General features: G+C 38.9%; 2 protein-coding genes across 2 annotated transcripts in view; one reads left to right on the top strand and one right to left on the bottom strand.

The window, feature by feature from the left end:
- The first annotated feature begins 2,121 nt into the window (after positions 1-2,121).
- SERPINA10 (serpin family A member 10) lies at positions 2,122-11,465 on the top strand. The gene is made up of 4 exons (XM_077820418.1): positions 2,122-2,791; positions 6,978-7,251; positions 8,627-8,774; positions 11,274-11,465. The coding sequence occupies exons 1-4, from the start codon at positions 2,122-2,124 to the stop codon at positions 11,463-11,465; spliced, it is 1,284 nt and encodes a 427-aa protein (XP_077676544.1).
- A 4,139-nt stretch (positions 11,466-15,604) lies between these two features.
- PPP4R4 (protein phosphatase 4 regulatory subunit 4) overlaps positions 15,605-19,989 on the bottom strand; it is a 123,176-nt gene continuing 118,791 nt past the window's right edge. The window contains exon 25 of the mRNA XM_077820417.1: positions 15,605-15,629. Within this exon, the coding sequence (XP_077676543.1) occupies positions 15,605-15,629 (25 nt within the window). The remainder of the gene's footprint in view (positions 15,630-19,989) is intronic.

Below are 19,989 nucleotides of genomic sequence, written 5' to 3'. Positions count from 1 at the left end.
TGGGGCAATAAGAAAGTTAAATTTTCAAAAAGGCAAGGTTTTACAGAACATGCCTCTGCATGAATGTTGCTTAGAAATCACTGCTTGTGATAGAGAATAATAATATTCCAAACATAGTATAAGTGTCTCACCCTCAGTCCATTCACAAGCCCACTTCAGCATTCACCGGATCTTACAAAACAATATTTGATAAGTAAAAGAATCAGAGGTAACACTAAACATGGCCTGGGCACCACTCTAGCTGTAAGAATAAATAATCCATACCAGACAAATGGAAAGTGAAAGGGAATGACGAATTTCCTTAACTGTTTGCAATGGTATTGGATTCTCAGTCCAGGGCCTCACAACCTCATCATAGCTCAGTAGTCAGAAACAGTAACATGAAAATTAAGAGGGTGCAGTCTTGTTTTCAAGGCTAGAAGGAAGTAATATGTCCCACCTTCCCTATTCAATAGGAACGTCAGCAAAACGTACTATGTCTAAGTCATTCTTCTGAGCAGTCCGCTTACTCCAAGGTTCACAACTGTACACTCCTTCATGTTTGTAGGACTAATTCATCTATTGCTTTTACACAAATCCATGAACATAAGAGCAATCTTGTTCCGCAATGGGGGAGCTGCTGTTAAAGGTGAACCACATCTGACGTTCACAAGCAGCCTATTCAACTATTAGAAAGACATCGAGCTACCTCACTCTTGCCAAGAAAGCATTTGAATCCCTGCTGTCCACCAGCATAGGTGCTCAATATTCAGAGTGACTATTCAACAAGGGAGGAGGCATTATTACAGACATCATGAAAATCTGGAGTACTTGTCATTTCCCCTCCTCACTGTGGGGTTTTCCTAGGGCAGAGCCATTCCACCACACAGTCAGTACTCACAGCTGGAAAGAGTACACTTACTTAACAAAATAGCAGGCGTTGGTTCCATGGTAACAATAAGTTCTCTATTATCCTCCAGATGGATGTAGAGGATGTGTGTCTGGAAGGGTCATTCATATTTAATTCCTTCTTGTGCTATTGCCATCCTGTTTCTAAAACAAAAGATTTCATTTTCACAAGCTTGCACAGCTGAATTAAAAAGTAAGAGGCCTGGGTGTGATCCTCCTCTGCCTTATACCAGTCTTTCACAATCATCATTCCTGTGGCTTCAGTAAAGTTACACCTGGTTTACACGGGTGTAAACAATCAGAGGAAAATCAGGCTCAGGACCACTGGTCTTTTCAAAAATTATTATTCACGTTTTGCTTTTCTCCTACCTGAAAGTTTCTGTGTAATTGGAAAAACACACTTACATGTCATTCAGGCTAATTTTCCCTAGAAAAGAAGGTCCAAGTTATTCACAAAACTTCTAGTAGTTTTTCAAAGGATTCTCAAGCAATTTGAAATGTAAAACTTTTGAATTCTCCCAATCATGTTTTTTTAAAGTATGGTCAACTCTCAGAGTTTCTGATGTATGGGACTCAGAACTAGTGGTTACAGTTTGACTTTTTTAGTATACATTGTGCAGAAACTCAATGCTGATATTTTTATACATACTGCACATTATACACACTAGCCCTTTAATGGTCAACAAGGTATTTCTCTCGCTTTCTACATTTGTATTTATTACATTAAAAATAGGTTGTTCTCATTGACTTCAGGTGGAGATGAATGGGCTAAGCACTTTTGAAAATCAGACCCTTGATCTCAAATTGGTGCCTCATCTGAAAATTTGGACCTATTCTTTTAAGACAGGCTTCAATTTAACATAGGAAGATTAGTGAGGGACTTTCATCATGAACTGTAGGTAGCATATGAAGTGAGCCCCCTGCTAAAGGTCATGACATCTCTTTTGCACCCATTTTGAAAGAATGGATACTTCTCTCTTCCATTACTTTCACTTTGACTTTTGATTTGGGTATTGGCCATTCAAACTTTACATTGGTGTGTAACTTGTGGGGGAGGGGTTGGTGAGAATTACATGGTAGAAGGAACTTCAAACCATTTGGCTATCTCCATGACCTCTTTATTTGGAACCCAGAAGCAAGGTATTTTCAATTTAAAAAAAGAAAAATTGTCATTGACTTTGTTGTTTCTTTTCACTTTCTTGACAAGAAAGAAGCTCACTGCTGGACTCCAAAATGAAAGCAGGGATTTGCCTTCTTCTCTTATGTGAAATGTGCACTGAATTAAGCACATCTCTTGGCAAGAATGGAAATCAAAAGAAAGATAAAGAGGAGAGTCTCTTGCAGAATCTTGAGACCGCAGAGCCATTTGAAGAGCAAGTCCCTCTAGAGTTCACTCTTTACAACCTCACTGAAAAGAACATGAATTTTGGATTCAATCTCTACAGGAAAATAGCACTGAAGCATGACAATAACGTGTTTTTCTCCCCGCTCTCTATGTCATTTGTGATGGCTGTCTTCATGCTCGCAGCTAAAGGGGAAACCTACAAGCAAATCGTTCAGGGTACAAACCTCCATCTTTTGCAGGGCAAACAGAATTTTCATCAGTTGCCAACTTTGTTTAAACAATTGAAAGATAACATCACAGAGAATGATGAGCTTGTTCTGCAGAGAGGTAGTTTGTCTTTTGTTCAAAAGAACTTCAGACTGAAGGAGCCTTTCCTTAATCTATCCAAGCAGTACTTTGATATGGAATTCTTAAATGTGGATTTTCACAACTCCACCCATGCAAAAAATATCATAAATCAGAATATTAACAAGAAGACCAAAGGAAAAATCCCAAAGCTTTTTGAAGAATTTGACCAGCATGCTAAACTGGTTCTCGTGGATTACATTCTCTTTAAAGGTAACGATTGATTTTATACTGTAATATCATCATTTATAAAAAGACAACAGGCAAGACTCTGATCTCAGTTACTTTAGTGCAGCTCCAGAAAAACTCCACTGGGATCAACGTTGCTACTCTAGATTTGCAACTGAGCTCGGGATACGGTGCTGAACGTTTGTGCATCAGGCAAGTCAGGTAAACCTGCCAGTGCTACTGAGTCCACTGCAAACTGGATCTGTACATATGTGAGATACCCATTATAATTGAGTCAGTAATTCAAATACAATGATAGTGGCTAGGGGCTTCTCCTTTGGGGAAAAGCATTTTCAAAGATACAGTATTTCCCCATTGTCCCCCATTAGATTTCCTTTTTTAAATTAATTTTTTAAAACCGTAAATGATTTTAGTGGTACTGAAAAGGGCCTTGAATGCTGCAGACCTCCATCCTCAGAACAGCTAGAACACAGACAGAGGCAGTGAAAACTTCCTCTCAGCACCATATTAACTTGTCTTAACCCTTTTCTGAAGGGTTCATCTTGAGGGCCGAGAAGGTTGTTCAATTTCCCTTGAATCCCTGGGCTCCCTGCTAATAAGCCATTATTGCAGTGCCCATTGTAATGATAGCTGTAACATGGGCATATGTACTCTAGACACTGGGCTGAGGGCACCAATTCATTTCTCATAGAGTGCATTGGTCAAGGCAACACAGAGTTTCCCCATTTCATACAAGAGTCTCTTTGATCAGGGAAAAGAACCACACCTAACCCACGAGAGGACCTTCCATGTATGGATCTGGTGCACCCAAAAGAAGTTATCAGAATCTGGAAGGCCCTTAGCTTGGCAGGAGAGGTGCAATCAAACTAGGAAAAATAAGCACAGCATGCCAAAGTTTATTTGCTAGGGCCACGTAGCAGCCCCAACTAGGCTGAGGAGAAGCAGACTCTTCAGAGACTTCCTACCCCCCGTAATGAGCCTGTCACACAACAAGGCTCCCTGATTACACAGCAAATTAGCTGTCCCAGGACCGGAGTTCAGCTCTTTTCTTTCAGTTTCACATAGCCAAAGGAGGCCAGCCTGGGCCCAGAGACCCCAGCTGGAGTTTCCCCTGGAGCAACCAGTGATTTTTCAGTCCACCTTCAGGTCCCTGAAGTCATCGAGTCCTCTTAGGGATGAAACTCCGATGGGAAACGTTATGATGGTGAGGATTCTGCAGGTCACGGGTATGCAGAGCTATCACACGATAAACTTTGGTCACTGCGAACCGGGGTCAGATCTGGAGCAGTAACTTCAACCTCTCCAGAATTCCAAGGCGTGCTGAAATATTACCTCTAACATTAAAATGCTGCAACCTGGCACATTTATAAGGGTGCATTTTATTGCAGTGTTTTCCCCAATAATGCTCCCCCAGGTCCTTTGAATGAGTGGAGAAAAGGGCAGGGTATACATTAAAAATTTCCAATTCAAGACATTGTACTACTTGAAAAAGCTAAAATAATCCAAATAAGATTGTCCCTGGTGCCCGGAATATGCGTGAGAGAAGAGGAAGAATGAGTTTCCAGTTAAATAGCAGAACTAGACAAAATCTAAAGGGGTTAGATTCTTGGCTAGGTCAAGGAGCACACAGCAATTATCTAATGCATCTCCACCACACACGGTGATTCTCTGCTGATGAACAGCTGGTGTAGAAGCTCCTGTGTCCCTCCCCCTGCAGTCAGTAGTCTCTGACTTCTAGTTGAGAAGGACCAGACTTTTCAAAGGAGGCCCCATGTAGCAAAAATAGTGATTGTCCACTCCCCTCAATCAGAGGGGAAGGGTGCCAGAAAAAGTTGGGTCAACTGATCAGGACAAAAGACAAGAGTGCAGGGACAAGAGTAGGGCAAAGGGGGAGCAGAGAATCCCAGACCATGCCCACTGCTCCAAGAAGAGATCAAGGAAAACACTGCCTAGGTGCATGCTTAAGTGAGGGAAGGAAAATGGCCCCACAGTGTGGTTTCCTTCCTCCTTGACATATAAATAGCCAGTTGGGACAATGCAAAGGGGAGGTTTCTGGGTTTAGTGGGGCCTTGGATCTGGTGCTGATTTCAGTGACACAGACAGAGAAAAGGAGGTGTGGCCAGGATAATGTCTCTATGCTGTCCCAATCCGCAGGAGTAGTTTCAGCCCCTTGGGGCCAGGAGAAACCATTTAACTCTGACTTGGGCTGGTGCCCATGGTCCCAGGATCATGAGAGTGAATGAAAAGCCTCTGGCTCAGTGTACAACTCTCTCGTGAGGACAGCAGCATACAGAGAGTTCTCTCCTTCTGAAGAAAGAAAACAGATGCAAACTCAAAAGTAAAACAAAACAAAGAGAACCGAGCAGAATGCTCCATGGTGGAAGTTCAGAGATTTTTGCTGTCTGGTATGGGGGCTCATCTCACAATAGCTCAGAGCAAGGCATATTTTCCTTGAGATGGGGGAACAGTTGAGCAGCAGCAGTAAAATAAGCTAAAAGGAGATGCACCAAGAGTCCAATGTTATTGTACTGACAGCTTAGTAGCACTTACTGGGACATAGTCTGCGTCTGGTGTGTAATTCTGTTTCCTTTATTTGAAGAATGCTAGTTAAGATGTAATGAAGCCCACCCAAGATACAGAGATAATAAATAGATTGGCTAGGCTTACGTGTGAGTAGAGATACCCTGATAATTTACTAATGAGTGAGGTATTAAAAAACCTAGACAGAGTAACAACACTGGGACACTGAGTTTGGGGAAAAGACAGTTAGAAGACAACCTGTTACTAAAAGAAATGCAGTGGAGAAAGCCTGAAAGAGTGCTATGATTTACAGCAAACTCCAAAAAAAGGTCAGGCTTTGACTGCTTTCTAGCAGTAGCAAATTCAGGGATGAATGCCCATGAGGGAGAACAGTTTGTCAGAAGCTCCTGTGAGTTCACGTGGATTTGTTGGCAGAGTCCATGTCTAAGAACAGCACGCTGGACAATTTAGGCTTCAGCAGATAGCAATCAGCACCATGAATTAAATTCTTTAAGTGAATTAACCAGTGCAGAGCATGGCACATAGGTATAATATACCTATAAGGCAAGTACTGTTTACAGTAGCCAACGCTTCCACATGGACAACAAGGCTAATTCCAGGCAGAGAATAGTGTAGTAGTCTAGCCTTGAGATGACAAAAGCAGGAACATAAGAATATAAGGTTGACCATACTGGGTGAGACCAAAGGTCCATCTAGCCCAGTATCCTGTCTTCCAAAGTGGCCAATGCCAGGTGCCCCATAGGGAATGAAGTGAGCCAACCCCTGTTGCCCATAGATAATCATGACGAGCTCTGCATTTTGAAAATAAAAGTTTTTGTCAAGTGTAAAGGTGAAAGTAGGTGTTTTTGGCCACCACTGCTAATTTGGAAGCCGTAAGTAGAGATGGGTGCGAGAAAAAGATGGGAAGCCAAATACGACTCAGATGGACAACCTCTAAAAAATCAGCCTGCAGATGCCTTCATCACTTCTGCCAATTCCCCATCAGCAATCAACCATCTTTTATCAACAGGCATCACTTGTGTTTTATCTTGACTGAACCCAACCCAGCTGGATTTCATCCAGATCCCTTTCTCTACCAGAAATTGAGACAGGAAAGAAATGGTTCTGTCTAGACTTGGTAGAAAGGAAATGCAGGCCTTAGTATCATCAACATATATGGTGTCCGTCCATAGCACTCATAAGGGAGGCAACCCACTGTTGATGCTCAATGAATGAGAATATATGGGAGGTATCACTTTAAAAAGAGAGTACTGAATAGGTGGAACAGACTTCTAGCAGAGGTGGCAGAGTCAAGTGGCATTTCTGTAAAAAATGGATGATTATATGGTATTCAATACATTAAAGGAATATTTATTAGTTTGGAGCCTGGGGGTAATTGACCACCTGGACAAAGGGACAATGTTGTTGATCATGTTCCTTCCCCTCCATCCCTCGTGAGCCTAGACCTGTTTATTTTGTGTGGTTTTGCTGTCCTGTGCTATAAAAGTTTTGAAGTATGTTTGCTAAAGATATCATAGCTGTCATCCAGCCATCCTATGCACAAAGGGTCCCAAATCCTACATGACCAGATAGCAACAGATACAATTGGATAATATTTTTAAGGACTTCAGAACTGTTACCATGAGCAAGTGTGAGTGTGAATAATTATTTTCTTTCTTTCTTTTCTAAGGCAAATGGTTGCACCCATTTAATACAAGGTTCACAGAACTGGAGACTTTCTATATAGACAAGTATAGGAACGTACAGGTGCCCATGATGTTTAAATCAGACATGGTTGCCTCAACTTTGGATAAGAATTTACAATGCATTGTGCTAAAACTTCCCTACAGAGGGAGTGCACACATGCTTATTGCCATGCCGGAAAAGGAGGGAGACTACGCTTCACTTGAAGACCACATAACAGCAGAGCTTGTGGAATCGTGGCTTAGAAACATGAAGACCAGGTATAGCTTCATACTGACATCCTGATGATACTAACATATTTCATATTTACTGAGGTAAAAGAAACCCACTTACGTGCTGGTTTCTCTGTGGAGTGGCATCCTCACAAAGGCAAGGTCTTTCTAAATCCCCCAAAACAGAACCTTTGTGCATAAGAGTGGTGTAGGGCTCTCACCTGAAGCCTTCATTTAAGACTGATTCATCTCCTCTATCCCACTAAGAAATGTACGTCTTACAGAGCACAGTCCAGCCTTTCCAAGCCCAAACATCAGGTCCTAACTGTGGTCTTCAATTTGGCACTTCCAGCCGAAATAGCATGGCTAACCACTGTGTGCAGCCTACTCATTAAGGGATTTCCTACTTGGGCAATGAAGCGTAAATACAAATATATTAAATAGGGTGAGCTATAAAAATGTAAAATAAATTAATCTCTTCATTTGAAATGTGATTCAGTAGGTGACACTCCTTCCCCTGGTTCAGTATTGAATTAATCAATGCCTCATCATAGAAGTGGGGATACTGTGCTGCAGGAAACTAGAGGTTCTGACCCCTTGTGGCCCTGACATTTTTCATAAGAGAGAAAACATTAGCCCTGCTGTCTTTCCCAAGTTGTTACACAGGGATTTACATTCTGCCTACCTAGCTTCCCCTACATTTCAATTATTCTTCACTTCCTGCCCTAAACTGTTGCATAGCATGTTGTGCACTACTGAATTTGATCCCAGAGCTGGTTGCATTTCAGTATTAGTTGAAGTGACTATTATATATCTCTTGTCTGCCTCATACAAGTGAGAGACAAGGTGGGTGAGGTAATATCTTCTACTGGTCAACCCCTGCTGGTGAGAGAGACAAGCTTTTGAGAGCTTCACAGAGCTCTTCTTCAGGTATCAAGTACTTGGAGGCAAACGTGGAACTCAAACTGAACTTCACTGCTACTGAAAAAGTCAGTTCGAGTCCCATGTTTACCTCCAAGTGCTTGAGACTGGAAGAAGAGCTCCATGTATCTTGAAAGCTTGTCTCTCCCACCAACAGAAGTTACTCCGGTAAAAGATATTGCCTTAACCACCCTGTCTCTCTCATATCCTGGGAGCAATATGGCTACACCTTATGAAAAATGTCAGGGCTCTGCATCATACAAGTGAGGAAGTTTCACTATTTTTTATAGGGAACTTTTAGATCCTTTGATGAAAGGTGTAATGAAATGCAAAATATTACTGAACGACCCTTCTAATAATAATTACTGAGTATATTCTAGGATAATGAGACAAGCAAAATTCATGGAGAAAAATCAAGCCTGTGATAAGGACATTTTTCTTGTTCCAAAATTAGGACTTTGTCATTTTTTTCACTGTATTACCAGTATTTATGTTTTTACAGAAAAATGGACATTTTCTTTCCAAAGTTCAAATTAGACCAGAAATACCAGATGCATGAACTGCTTCGTATTCTGGGAATCCAAAATCTCTTCACAAAGAGGGCAGACCTGAGTCAACTCACAGATCAAAGATTTGTAAAAGTATCAAAGGTAAGACTTATAAGCTGCTTCTTGTTATTTATTTTTTGTATTATATTAGTGCCTAGAGGGCACAGCCAAGATCAGGACCTGGTTGTGTTAGGTATTGTACAAATACATCGTGGAAAATAGTTCCTGCCTCAAAGAGCTCAAAAAGGATCAGGTGACTTGCTGAAGGTCTCAGAGCAGAGCCAGGAATAGAACCCAGGACTCCTGACGGTCACTCCAGTAACAGCCATATTTTGGCTTCTCTTGCACAAAGCTGTAGGGAGAAGCAGTGGGAGAGGAAGTTCAGAGTATTGCTGGGCATCATCTTTTACAAGAAACATTTTTTCAGCAAAATGTACAGATTTGGTGACACTAAAACCTTTCACAAATTTCTATCAATTCCACCAAATTGTTCTAGTTAAAAAAAAAATCAGAAAAATATCAAAACAGTTTGCTCCATCATTTTCAAAAGAAAAGTGTTTACCATTCAAAACAATTTTTAGTTTCGAAATTTCCTGTAATGGTACTTAAGAATCAGAAACTTTAAAAAGTGGTGAACATTTTAAAAAGGGTTCTTTAGACCCAAAACAAAATTATTTTTGGCTTTGTGCGTCACCAAATTTTCGTTCTCAAGTTGACCCAAAACAGGTTTTTTCTTTGTTATTTTTTAGAATTGCTAGCAAACTGACAAGTCCATTATTCGCCCAGCTCTGGTTCAGAAACTTCCCCCACCTCTTCTGTACACCTGTGCAGAGAACCACCACAATCCAACACCATCCAGCAGTAAGAGACATGCCAAAGAGGACAAAACATGAACATGGCCCTACCCCATTCCATACCAAACAGACCACTGTGATTCTCATATGTTGCACCCTTTTAAAGAGCATAGTAGTTGCCTTGCCAAATTTAGAAATGTAAAAGTATTTGAACTATGACAGCTTTGTAAGCTGACCTTAATCAGAAAGGTTATTTCATATCCCAAGAGTAAAAATACAAAAGATAAAATAGAAGATGTTTAGTTTATGGGCTATTACACCATTTAATGTGTGTAAATCAGGTTGAGAATCTGTGGCATACTCTCCCCTTGTGCAGATACCAGGAAAAATGGCATAATCCAGCATTAATTGGCTAATAATTCTATTATAAAACAATCTAATTTTAATAGCATCTGTTAATTGATTTTAAAAGCAATTTATGCACCAGCTGGCATAGGGCCATTGCAGCATTTTATTGAATGTTACCATGTGAGTTACATTAGTTCAGAAACAGATTTAGGACCCTGAACACAGTGAGCAGAGTTTGGTATTGGTGATGTTAACATCTTTAATTGTCTTTATGTCCGAGACCATAAACTAACCATGAATCTTGCAGACACAGGCTTAAGAATTGAGGAAATAGCTAGATGCATACACTACAGAAATAAAGGGGAAAGGGTCAGATCCTGCAAGATATTGAGTGTCCTTAATTCCCAGTGAGTTTTGAGGGAGTTGAGGGCTTGCAAACACCTCACAGGATTGTTTTGTATGGCTGTACTCATTAGTTCTGGGTTACTGTTTGCTTCAAGGAAATCTTCTCAAGAATATAAACATATAGCAATAAGACAAGACAGGTGCAATTACATAAAGGGAGATTTAGATTCAATATTAGGAAAAACTTGCTAACTGTAAGGATAGTTAAGGACTGAAACAGGTTAAAAAGGGAAGTTGTGGAATCTCTGTCATTGGCGGTTTTTGAGAACAGCTTAGACAAATACCTGTCAGGGATGGTCTAGGTATACTTAATTGTGCTTCAGCATGGAGAAATGCACTAAATGACTTCTTGATGACTTTTGATCTCCCTTCGGGTCCTGTTTCTATGATTTTATGAGCACTTTCAGAATGCACAGTATTTAACCAAGTAAAGCTTTCAATGTTTGTGACTAACTAAACTTAATCACAAACAAGCTAATTAAAGAAACAAACAACCTGAACCACTAATAGACATTTGCCTGCATATTTATTCATGAAACACAGAATGCAGGGTCAGCAGGAATAGGAAGTGAAGGCTCATTCTATACATTCTGTTAGTTAACTGAAAAACAGATTCTGTGGTCTGGCCAACCTGGGCTATGCATGGATTTGGGTTATGGGAAGGAGTGGCTAGGAAAAGTGGTTTGAAGATCAAAGGTCCAGCCTTCATTTTTTTATAAGAAAGTTACCCTGCCAAATTATGCATACAGAAATTGTATAACTGCTTCTAGAAACAGGAAGCTTCTTAGGTATCCAGGAAGCTTCTTAGGCTCTGATCCTGCAACTGATAGGGTACAGATGGACTAGGGCAGCTGTGCAGTCACACTGGAGCCAATGGGGCTTTGTGTGAGTGCAGCCATCAATTGCAAGATCAGAACCGCACTGTGACCCTCAGTCCCTTGGTCTGTATGTCAAAGGCCTGCCACTCATTAGCTGTTTGGAACTTTGATGACTGTTCTCCACATAAGGAGTCTCGTTTTTGGTGTTTATAATATTGTTCTCTTTGCATTATCAGATTATCCAAAGAGCAGTAATTGAAGTGGATGAGAAAGGAACTGAAGCAGCAGCTGTTAGTGGGTCAGAAATTACTGCATACTCAATGCCTCCTACCATTAAAGTTAACCAGCCATTCCTCTTTATGATTTACGAAGAAACTTTCAAAACATTGCTGTTCATGGGCAGAGTGGTTAATCCTACAGAACTGTGAATGAAGACAATAGTTTCTAGTCTATCTCCAGGATATTCCAAGTTTTATTTTTATTTTCTTAAAACTATTACATTGAATTAGTTAGAACTGAAAACTAGCTAGATATGAAAACAGATTCATTTCACATCTCAAATCAGCAGCATGTCCTACTAAATTATTTTTGTTAATGCCCAAGTGGCAAGATTATCTAGCTCAGGCAATAACTGTGACAAAATAGAGATTTGTTCAAAAGATGCATGTTATTTTATGTATTTCCTAAACTACTCCTTCTGACAGCCATCTAACAGTAGGCTTAAGATTACTGATTGTATACTATAAAAATCAGTTCAAATATTTTATTCTGTGATCTAAACTAGATATTTCTATATATGTGCAAATTCAATAAAATGTTTGAGTTAAAAGATGCTAATTTCTGTTTAATTTTGTGTTTAATTCCCCATTGTATAACAGATCCACCATTCTGCACATTTCACATTCACAGAAAAAACAGTTTCTTACAGAAAAATCATCAAAATGTAAACAAAAAATTTAAAGTGTATTTTAAAAATACTGACAATATTTACTTGTGGTCCAATAGGCTATACTATCAACTCCAAAATAACGTCTTGTAGAGCTACCCTCATTAAAGGTTTCAAAAGCACGAAATTGAAAGTCCCAAATTCAACATTTTAATGATAGAATTCAGATATATTTTATTTAGAGGTAAGCCTGAATGCAAACCTTGGATCCGAACATCCCAAAACATTTGGAAAGTTCACATCCAAACACTGCAGTTTGGCCTACTTTCTAACAATATTCTCTACTGCAATGAGAAGAATTAAGGGCCTGCTCCCACTGTCATCAGTGGAAATTTTGCCATTTATTTCACTGGGAGCAGGGTCAAGTTTTAAGCATGGGATCTATAGACTCTGTTCTTAAGAATTTTATTTACTTCTTATTGTGGAGAAATAGCAAGCCTATAATTAAGGTCACAGCAGGGTTTTCAGTTCAGCGAGGTTATTCAGTTTTATCAAATGCATTTTAGCTTCTCAGGGCACACGAACGCAGTCTAATAAAAGCACATTTAAACTGGCCTTTTTACAAACGATAAAATATTTCCAAAAGATAACTTCAACAACAGCTGGGAAAGCTGACTCTTTCAGTTCTATTTTGCACCACCAAAACTGAGTCCCTGCTGAAGTACATTGCCATATTGTATCACCTAGGTACCATGGTAATGTGCACATTATAAACTGATTAATCTAAAAGTTTTCTACATACCTAAAAAAGGTAGATTGCTGCCTTTAGTAAGAGACAGCAAGCTTCCGAAAGGAAAAATAACTCCATTCACAGACTAGAGGCACTGAAATAGTGAAAGGAAAAAAACATTTTAAAATGTGTATTTCTGAGGGCTCAATGCAAAACAAGAAGCCCAGTGATTTCAATGGGACTAGTCAAGGAAGAAAGGACAGCAGTATCTCTCCTTCAACTAGTACATTTTAGTTATATAATTACACTCTACCTGTGTGTGTGTGTAGAGCCACATGTGGCTTTTCTGGATTGCTTCATACAGCTCTCATGAAGTTAACAGATCCAAGTGGAACTCTTCTTCTTCATGTGGTCTTCCGGAAAGCTGCCCGAAGTACAACTGAGGTGTTTTCAAGATTACTCAGCTACTATGATGATGGGAGCCATAAAAGTACCTACATAGATGTAAACAGACAGATTCATCTACAGGCAGGCAGGCAGACACAGACAAGTCGATACACAAGGCCAGGAAGTGGGGATGGTGAAGGGGAGAGCCAGAGGGAAAACACTATCTTCCTGCCAAAGAGCCAGCAATGTGGACGAAAGGCGAGAGGGAAGAACATAGCCGTCAGTCACGGAAAAGCGACATAATAATCATGGCTCAACCATCTCCTGATATTTCTTTGTGATGTTTGTGTTGTTGCACCAATACCAACTGTTGATCATAGTGGAAAACTCAGAACAGACTTTTCAAAAAGAATCTGTAATTTACAAGAGCCTAACTCAGGCATTAGAACAAATACTGCAGACTTGAACCAATCATAGAGTTAAAGAAATGTACGGCTGGATCGGATCTCAACAAGTTATCGAGTCCAGCCCCCTGCACTGGGGCAGAACCAAGTAAATCTAGACCATCCCTAACATGTGTTTGTCCAACATGTTCTTAACACCTCCAGTGGTGGGGATTCCACAACCTCACTTGGAAACCGATTCCGGTGCCTAACTACCCTTATATACCTCTATCCCGATATAACGCTGTCCTCGGGAGCCAAAAAATCTTACCGCGTTATAGGTGAAACCGCGTTATATCGAACTTGCTTTGATCCACCGGAGCCCTGCTTTACCGCGTTATATCAGTATTCATGTTATATTGGGTCACGTTATATCGGGGTAGAGGTGTAGTTAGAAAGTTTTCCTACTCTCTAACCAAATCTCCCTTGCTGCAGATTAAACCCATTGCTTCCAGTCCTACTTCAATGGACATGGAGAACAATTATCACAGTCCTCCTTATAACAGCCCTTAACATATTTGAGTTCACATCAGGTGCCCCCTCAGTCTTCTTTTCTCAAGACTAAATATGTCCACTTTTTTAAACCTTTCCTCACAGGTCAGGTTTTCTAAACATTTTATTGTTTTTGTTGTCCTCCTCTGGACTCTCTCCAATTTGTCCACATCTTTCCTAAGCTTTGCTGCCCACAACTGGACACAGGACTCCAGCTGATGCCTCACAAAACTTTATGACCACAGAGTCCAAACAATGCCAGTGAATAAAACAAACAAACAAACAAACAAAAAAACAAAACAAAAAACCCCCATGACTAGGCTCACCAAAATTCAAATATACTATGAGGAGCTAACAAATCTATACATTGCAAGACGCTAATGCACATCTTCACAGTAGAGCAATAAAACTGGCTTCAGTGTCATTTAAAATACGTAACTTATATCGTTAAATGCTTTTATTTCTCTTCAATTATAAAATAAACATTGCAAAAAATAACTCTTTTTTCCAGAAACATGCAAGTACTGCATTATCCTAAGTTTTATTTTGAGTAAATTAATCATTCATTATTTCACATGGTAAAAACTAACCACACACACATGCATTCACAAATTAGATCATCTTTATCATACACCAATAGATTTAAAAAACAGATATTTTCTGATATCAATATAGTTATGCTGATTGCATTTTGAAATAGAGAAGCTGACAATAGCTTCATACAATATCTCTCAAGTATTGGCATAAATAGAACTTTTTAAATAGAACTGCATGTTTTTCACAGGCAAATTTTGATAGAAACATTAATACAAACAAATGTTGACAAAGCTAAAGCATGATAGCTTGGAATAACAGTTAATTAAAAACTAGATTCATCATTTTAAAATTATTAGGTAAAAGAAAATACAATCTGAAATACTAAAAATTAAACAATGTATTTATACAACAAAATTGTCCTATGAAACAAAAGGAATAATTCTGATATTGTTTGGAGGTATTCGCTCTTAACATTTTTGGAAAACTTGTAAAGGATTTGTATAAACTTGAGTTAGTACTTGTAGTGATACCACATCCCAATTCACAGCACAATCTTATTTCAGTTTATGCTTCAAGACAGCTTCTTAGTGGTACTCCTGGATTTTAGTTTAAATTTAGTTTGAAGAGTCTTTGAAAGGTGAAAAATTAATATCTCGGTTAATCCCATATACAGAACAATTCCAGCTATATTTTTCTTCCACAACAAACCAACGTTAGGAACTGCTAAAACCCTAAATAAGTACATTTAAATAGGACACTTGCATCCTAAATCCAAGAATCTGAACTACAAAGGCATAATTGAAGAACAAAAACCCTATCTCTTTAGCTGCAGCAGTTAAAGCACATAGCTAAAGTTACATTTCATTAACACTTCACTACAACATTGGAATTCTGCAACCATTACATTATTTATATGGAGTTATTTTACAACTTAGGAATTTGCTTAAAAGATAGGTTTTAACATTGCAAGATGCACTAAGTCTCTCCTGTCCAGTCATCAGATTCCCCAGCTGTAGCTCCAACCATTGTTATCACAAAACCACTTTGCCTCCAGCAGTCTTTGGTGTGCTTCCTTTTCTGTCAGATGATCATCTAAGAGTTTGATTTTCTGTTTTTTCTTTATACAAAAGAAGAAACATATGTAAAAATATTGTTGATATATTCAAGCATTCAGTAAGATCTTCATACTAAAGTGCCATTATATGAAGCGTATCTGAGAAGCTGGAACTACTTGGAAACACACCTTACAAAAAAAAAGTCAATTCACTCATAATTTAGGATATATTTCATAGTGTGGGGGTACTTTTCAAGTAAATCTGCTCAAGAAGGCTTAAGTTAGGTTGGTAAAATTTGTAACAACTCTAGGGAATGATATAGCTAGTGGTTAAAGGTCTCCTGGGTTTTATTTCTGGTTCTGCCACTGATTTCAACATGTGAATTGGCAAGTCACAATGTATCATTTCCTTTGTTTACCTGTCTGTAAAATACTACTTGCCAACTTCATAAAAGCGTTGTGAGGCTCAATTCATCAAATACATGTAAAGCCCAGAGATCTCTGGAAGAGCAACACTTAATTTCAGAGCTCTGTGCTAACAGAGATTCTTGGTACCCCATCATACCAAAAGGCATTTCTATCAAAGATATTTAGGACACTCTAATATATAGACACCACTATATTCATTGCCCCCATTTTAGAAGAGGGGAAACAGGGCCCAAACCAACTCCAACTGTCACTGATTTTAATACTGCCATTAACTATAAATGGGAGTAGAATAACATTGATTATAAAGTTATGTAACCTGCTCAAGGCCATACAGAAAGTCAGTGGCAGGAAGGGGGCAGAAGTCAGGAGCTCCTGACTCCCAGCCTTGTGCTCAACCCACTAAACAGTGTTATTCCTCTGAAAGGATGATAGATACTATATCAAGTTATGTATGCAAACCAATATTATTATGGGTTCATACACCAATATCTATGGTCTGGAAACTGGTTACTGAGATTTTTGTGAAATCCAGGCCCCCTTGACATCAATGAGAACTTTGCTATTGACTTCAATGGGCAAGGATTTCACCCCTGCTCTTTAGGAGCCTGATTCTAAACTACTGAAGTGAGTGCAAAATTCTCATTATCTGTTTGCCCATGTACTACATTAAAACAGATTTCTTAAATTGTCTCTCTGTCAGGCCAACATTTTTATTGAATCATCTATAGAGCACAGACAGATATTCACTTTCCTTCCTGTATTTGAATCAGTTATCCTGTTATATTAAAATAAGGAAAACACTTATGCTGAAAGAAAATTTATAAAATCCTCAAAAATGAGGGAATACATATATGAAAACAATAAAACTAATCATCATAATAGTATACGATTGGATTCTTATATCATTCCTAACATTTATGATTCATGTCAATATCTATTCTAGGATGACTCATAATCTAATATTGTCTATTCGCTAGTAACAATCAGATCTACACATGCTTTTCTCTGAAAATTGACTTAAGAGAGGTCTCTTGTGGGCTGAAGCATTTAATTGATGTTCTTTGGGATTCTTCCACACTCCAAAATATACATAAATTCAGAGCCTCTTATCTTCTGTGATTAAGACATCATAGATACAAAAGGAGGCATCTTCAGCACAATTCTCAACTCACGTAATTTCTTCTGCCTGAAAACTACCTAAGGGCCCAATCAAATCACACTAAAGTCAATAGGTGTCTTTCTACTAACTACTGTGAGAATTGGATAAGGATTTAAATTAGATTAATTTAAAATGTATAAATTATTCCAAGAATGAGACGGATCATTTTTCTCTGTGTTCATCTCTGATGTGGGCCCAAGAAGGAACTGAACTCCAACATAAGTTTGCAAACATACATTTGCTAATGTAAAGATTCCAATGAAAATTTCTGCACTCAAGTACCTCATGTGGATATTAGAAAGTCCCTTGAAGATTATGGCTCCATTTACAAATCATAAAAATGATTCACTCATATTTTTGATCATGCTACCAGTGAACTTCTATTCATTTGCCTCAGAGAGGTTTGTGAAACAGTTAAATATAGGTAATTATATCATAATTGATTGAAACAATATATTAATTTAAAATGAAAAATAAACAGAAACATATGCAGTCGTGATTTTTATCTTTAATCTATAGATACCTTGATCTTTCAGTTACATATATACACAAAAATAAAAACAGATAAGTAATTACACACAAAAACTATGTGAACAGAACATTATTAATGTTGCAAAGTCAACCACTCAAAAGTTGGGCACCCTTGTGTATATGTATTGAGAGAAAGTCTGATTACTTGATCATATACTATATTTTCCATAGTACCCCTGCCTCATTCAGTGCACAGTATGGATGGTGCTCACTTAAGGAGAAGCTATTCAATATTTTATTTTATACCAGTTCAATGTGTGATCTCATGCCTTCATTACTGCACACTATTCAAACCCTGCTCTGAAGACTGAACTATTAATTTCCTCATGAGATTTGCTATGGCACTCTTCACTATAATATCTGAATGCTTCCCAAACATTAATTAATTATCTTCACAACCCCTCTTTGAGAAGAGAGAGTGCTGTTTTCCTCATTTTACAGATGGGGCACAGAGAGATTAAGGTAAAAAGTATCCACTAATTTTGGATGCCCAAGTTGAGACATCTAGCACTTACCATTACATAGCACTTTCTCTGTTCAAAGCATTGATTTCAGTTGCAGCAGTGAGTACACCACACTTTTTCAAATCAGACCCCAAGGGGTATGTCTAAACTGCAATAAGACACCCACAGCTGGCCTGTGCTAACTGACTCGGGCTTGTCAGAGCGGGTGTTTAATTGCAGCATGAACATTCCGAATCAGGCCTGAGCTCTAGGATCCTCCCACCTCACAGTGTCCTAGAGCCCAGGCACCAGCCTGAGCCCGGATGTCTACACTGCAGTTAAACAGCCCCGCAACCAGAGCCCGATCTCTGGCACAGGCCAGCCGTGGGTTATTAATTACAGCGTAGACATACCAATAGTCTCAAGTCAGGCACCCAGAAAATGAGGAACACACAATTAGTGTCTGTGAAAAGTGTGATTGAAGAGACTTGCCTAGCATCACACAGGAACTCTATGGCAGAGGCAGGTATAGAATACAGTTTTCCAGGGCAGCATTCAACTACCTTAACTGCGAGACCCACTCTCTTCTCTTCCTACAGTCCCCTGCCTCATTTATAAAACCTTCCAGCTTGTACAACAAATGAGGCTAGGGTCCTATAAACAGCCTCCTTCACTGCACAAACCTGATTTACTCCCAGGGACAGGCAACCTTGATTCTGTCACTTCCTAATCTTTTCAGACCTTCACCTGCAACCTGAATAATGTTTTGAACATAGTTTTGTTTCTGTAATTTCCTAGGTTTTTTTAAAAAAAACCCTGAAAAAACAGAAATTTCAACATGTGGCATCATGCTGACACCCATATGGGTCATCAGCAGACTCACTCTTAGTTCAGGTGACCATACGCAGACCCAGCATGGCCCATAGCACCCCAGAACTGCAACTGCAAGGAAAAGTTCTACTCAGCCTTGGGCTGGAGAGCATGCCAAATGTGAATGGAATCTTTGGGACATTTAGTTGCTAAAAATCTAAAAAAAGTCTCCATAGAGCCTGTGGAAACTGTAATTTTTCAAAGGCTTGTAACTTGGCCAAATTTGAGCAGATTATCACAGGCAAGGAAAAAGGCACATCTCTGACACAAAGACCATGCCCCTTGTCCAATGTCAAGCCCCTTCTCCAACGCATAGAAGCACTAGAGTTTCAAAGAAAAAAGTGGCCAGAATTTTTTAACATGGACAAAACAATATATCTTCCTCTAATCTCTTTCTCTTAAAGAGATGAACTATTTTAGCTGAAATTAAAATCAGCCTGAGGCACACAGCTACCATGGAAAATTTCAAGCCAAACAGTTAGTCTAGCAAAGTTGTGAGAAACTGAAATCAGGGTTTTATAATGCTAAGTGTCAGAAAACCTTAATAATAGGTGTTTCTACTAGCTCCACCTATAATAAACAAAAAACTTCACTGTGAAGCTGATAGGGTGCGTTGCTATACACACAGAGCATATTTAAGAAGCTTAACTTAACAGCTAGTAATTGTAGATGTTTGGTGTAGCAGTTGGTTGTGTTGGAAGAGGAGGCAGAATAAATGTCAGATTTTGGTGTGTGCTAATTGTGGTAATGATAGTGTGCGTTCTTGTGGATGGAGGAGCAGAGGATATATACTGTTAGATGGCTTTCCTTTTCTTTAATTTCCATGAATTTGTAGAAATATGTCAAATATAGCAATCCAAAAACTGCTTCACAATGAAGGGGTTTTTTTGTATGCATACACAAAAGTATGAATCATATAATACCACTTCCAATTAAGAAGATCATTATAATTTCAGGTAACAAAATGACTAGATAAGTAATTTTGTATTTG

The sequence above is a fragment of the Eretmochelys imbricata genome, chromosome 6 (genome assembly GCF_965152235.1).
Source record: "Eretmochelys imbricata isolate rEreImb1 chromosome 6, rEreImb1.hap1, whole genome shotgun sequence".
Lineage (NCBI taxonomy): Eukaryota > Metazoa > Chordata > Testudines > Cheloniidae > Eretmochelys > Eretmochelys imbricata.
This window is presented reverse-complemented; position numbering and strand designations above follow the sequence as displayed.

Coding starts and splice junctions, on each gene's coding strand:
- SERPINA10 (XM_077820418.1), top strand. CDS start 2,122: ATGAAAGCAGGGATTTGCCTTCTTCTCTTATGTGAAATGTGCACTGAA. Junction 2,792..6,977: donor GGATTACATTCTCTTTAAAG/GTAACGATTGAT, acceptor TTCTTTTCTAAG/GCAAATGGTTGCACCCATTT. Junction 7,252..8,626: donor CTTAGAAACATGAAGACCAG/GTATAGCTTCAT, acceptor ATGTTTTTACAG/AAAAATGGACATTTTCTTTC.